General features: G+C 34.8%; 1 protein-coding gene across 1 annotated transcript in view; it reads right to left on the reverse strand.

The window, feature by feature from the left end:
- mpdu1b (mannose-P-dolichol utilization defect 1b) overlaps positions 1 to 1,355 on the reverse strand; it is a 14,232-nt gene extending 12,877 nt beyond the window's left edge. Inside the window, exon 1 of the mRNA XM_014026355.1 lies at positions 1,208 to 1,355. Within this exon, the coding sequence (XP_013881809.1) occupies positions 1,208 to 1,334 (127 nt within the window). The 5' untranslated portion in view covers positions 1,335 to 1,355. The remainder of the gene's footprint in view (positions 1 to 1,207) is intronic.
- Between the last annotated feature and the right edge of the window lie 979 nt (positions 1,356 to 2,334).

The raw sequence follows: 2,334 nt of genomic DNA on the forward strand, positions 1-2,334 counted from the left end.
AGATAGATAGATAGATAGATAGATAGATAGATAGATAGATAGATAGATAGATAGATAGATAGATAGATCTCAACTTTGTATTATAAGTCTATCATTACATTCTGTCTTGAGAGCCCTAAAATAATACTAGAAGCCATTAAACTACATTAATTTTTCAAGTAGTACAARTGTGTTGCAAAAATGACACCCATCAAACAAGTCTGAAATATTAAAACTAATTTTACATGTACTTAAATGGTGTAAGCAACAAAAATAACTTGGCTTATGAAAATCCCAAAGTAGTACAACAGTAAATACAAACTGATAAAAAAAAAACAGTTTCAATAAATTCCAACGAACATGTAAAAACTGAAATGCTTTTTTGTACAAGAGCTGGTAGGAACATCTGTATTTTACACCTTTAGATTTTTGGTCAAAAAGACCAGCCAACTGCAGGATGTTATTGTTTTCATCTCYATATGACAAATTATCACAGTGAATTTCTTTGACGYTATARTGCACARYATAACATCTCGCCCATCGAGATCCAACATGGACCCACTAGGGAATGTAAAATAATGACAAACAGGGTAATTATGGTGGTACATCAGTGTAGTTATTAAAGCACTGAAGGAAAGTTTGAGACTGATTATTATATTTTCCAGACTATAAAGTCACATCTTTTTTTTTCAGGAATTGTCTTGTACACTGGAGCGACTTATCTGTTTTTTTCCCTCCATGATTGCTTTTTTTTGACTGATGTGTTTAGCTCATACTGAATGACATGAACCAAAAGTAAAAATTACAATATGCAGAAAAAAATAAAATAAAACCTGCTCAGAAATTCATTAAATGTTTTGCCGACACAGAAAACATATGCAAATCATCACTGCTCTTCTTCTTCACTTGTCTGGTGCAATAAATAAGCCTCCACAACTCGTGTTTGTAAATGAAACTAACATTCTGCTACCCGGAAGTTCAGGTTTCCTCACATCTGAATATCTCTCTCAGGTTTCCTCACATCTGAATATCTCTCTCTCTCTCTCTCTCTCACTCTCTCTCTCTCTCTCTCTCTCTNACACACACACACACACACACACACACACACACACACACACACACAAAAAGACGACTGAAAGAAGCATTACAGACAGAGCAACAGCAGTGTTGTGTTTGTGGAAAAACAGATCATGAAACCTGCCTTTTAACGCCTAAATAATCTTCTTACCGTCTAGGAAGTTGAAATTGAGAAAAAACTCGTCGTAGCATGATTCTGGCATGAAATATGTCAGTAAAAGTCCCTTTAAAGGGTCCATAAAGGACGATCCTTTCAAGATATCTGCTTTTTCTGCCATTTTGACTGAATGTGTGTTCCTGATAAACTGTCCCACCAGTTCCGGTGACATAACAAAAGTTCCGGTAAGTGGGTGATGAGCACGCAGCGCCACCTCCTGTTCTGAAACGGATCTTCACGCTGAAAATTAACCCCAACAAACAAAAATACAGCATAAAATGTAACCTTCAGTCATGTCTCATGTCTCACTACTACAGAAGACCTCCAACTCCTCTTGATGTGTTTATGCTCCTCTTAGTGTTTCTTTTCTACTTGCCATGTTTCACACTTTTCATTTTACTTTAGCAAGAAAGTGTTCAAAAACTGGACGACTGCACAGAAAATCAAGTTAAAAAGGTTTATTTTTCAGTTCTAAAAACTCCATTTCACCCAGCACCTGTGTGTGTTTGACTCTGAGTCTAATCAGTACCAAAACGTACCAACAATGGCTTTTTTAACTCCTTCTGTTTGCGCTAAAGTTCACAGTGTCCTTAACAAAACCCACAATATATTTTTAATAACTCTTTATTTTGTTTCTAAAACATTTGCCTGCTAGGGGCTTATAAACGAGCAGCTACATACAATGTAGTGTATAAAAGATCATGTCAATCGATTTACAGATTACTTAAATAAAATAGTTAGTACTATAGTTGATAAACAAAAATAGCTACAAAAAAATCCAAAAATGCACAAAAAAGTTCCTTGCAGAAGTGGGTAATGTTTGGCTTAGAATCTGGTCATTTCTTGTTGTGAAAGTGAAATTTTCCCAGGAAGAGCAGAAGTTGGGTGAAGTTCACGTCCAAAAATATGTCTGGCACTTTGGAGAAAATAGCAGACAGTTTTGTATGCATAGCTGATGTGCTGAATAAATCTCAACAAGTAGTTTGAGATCTTCATATTAATATTGTAGTGTTTTACAACAGCATTAATCACCAATATAAATTGTATGGCTAGGCTACATTAATACATTTAAATAATAATTTAATAATTCCAGTTCAAACAAACTGTCAACATAATTATGG

The sequence above is a fragment of the Austrofundulus limnaeus genome, unplaced genomic scaffold (assembly GCF_001266775.1).
Source record: "Austrofundulus limnaeus strain Quisiro unplaced genomic scaffold, Austrofundulus_limnaeus-1.0 Scaffold547, whole genome shotgun sequence".
In the NCBI taxonomy this organism is placed as follows: Eukaryota; Metazoa; Chordata; class Actinopteri; order Cyprinodontiformes; family Rivulidae; genus Austrofundulus; species Austrofundulus limnaeus.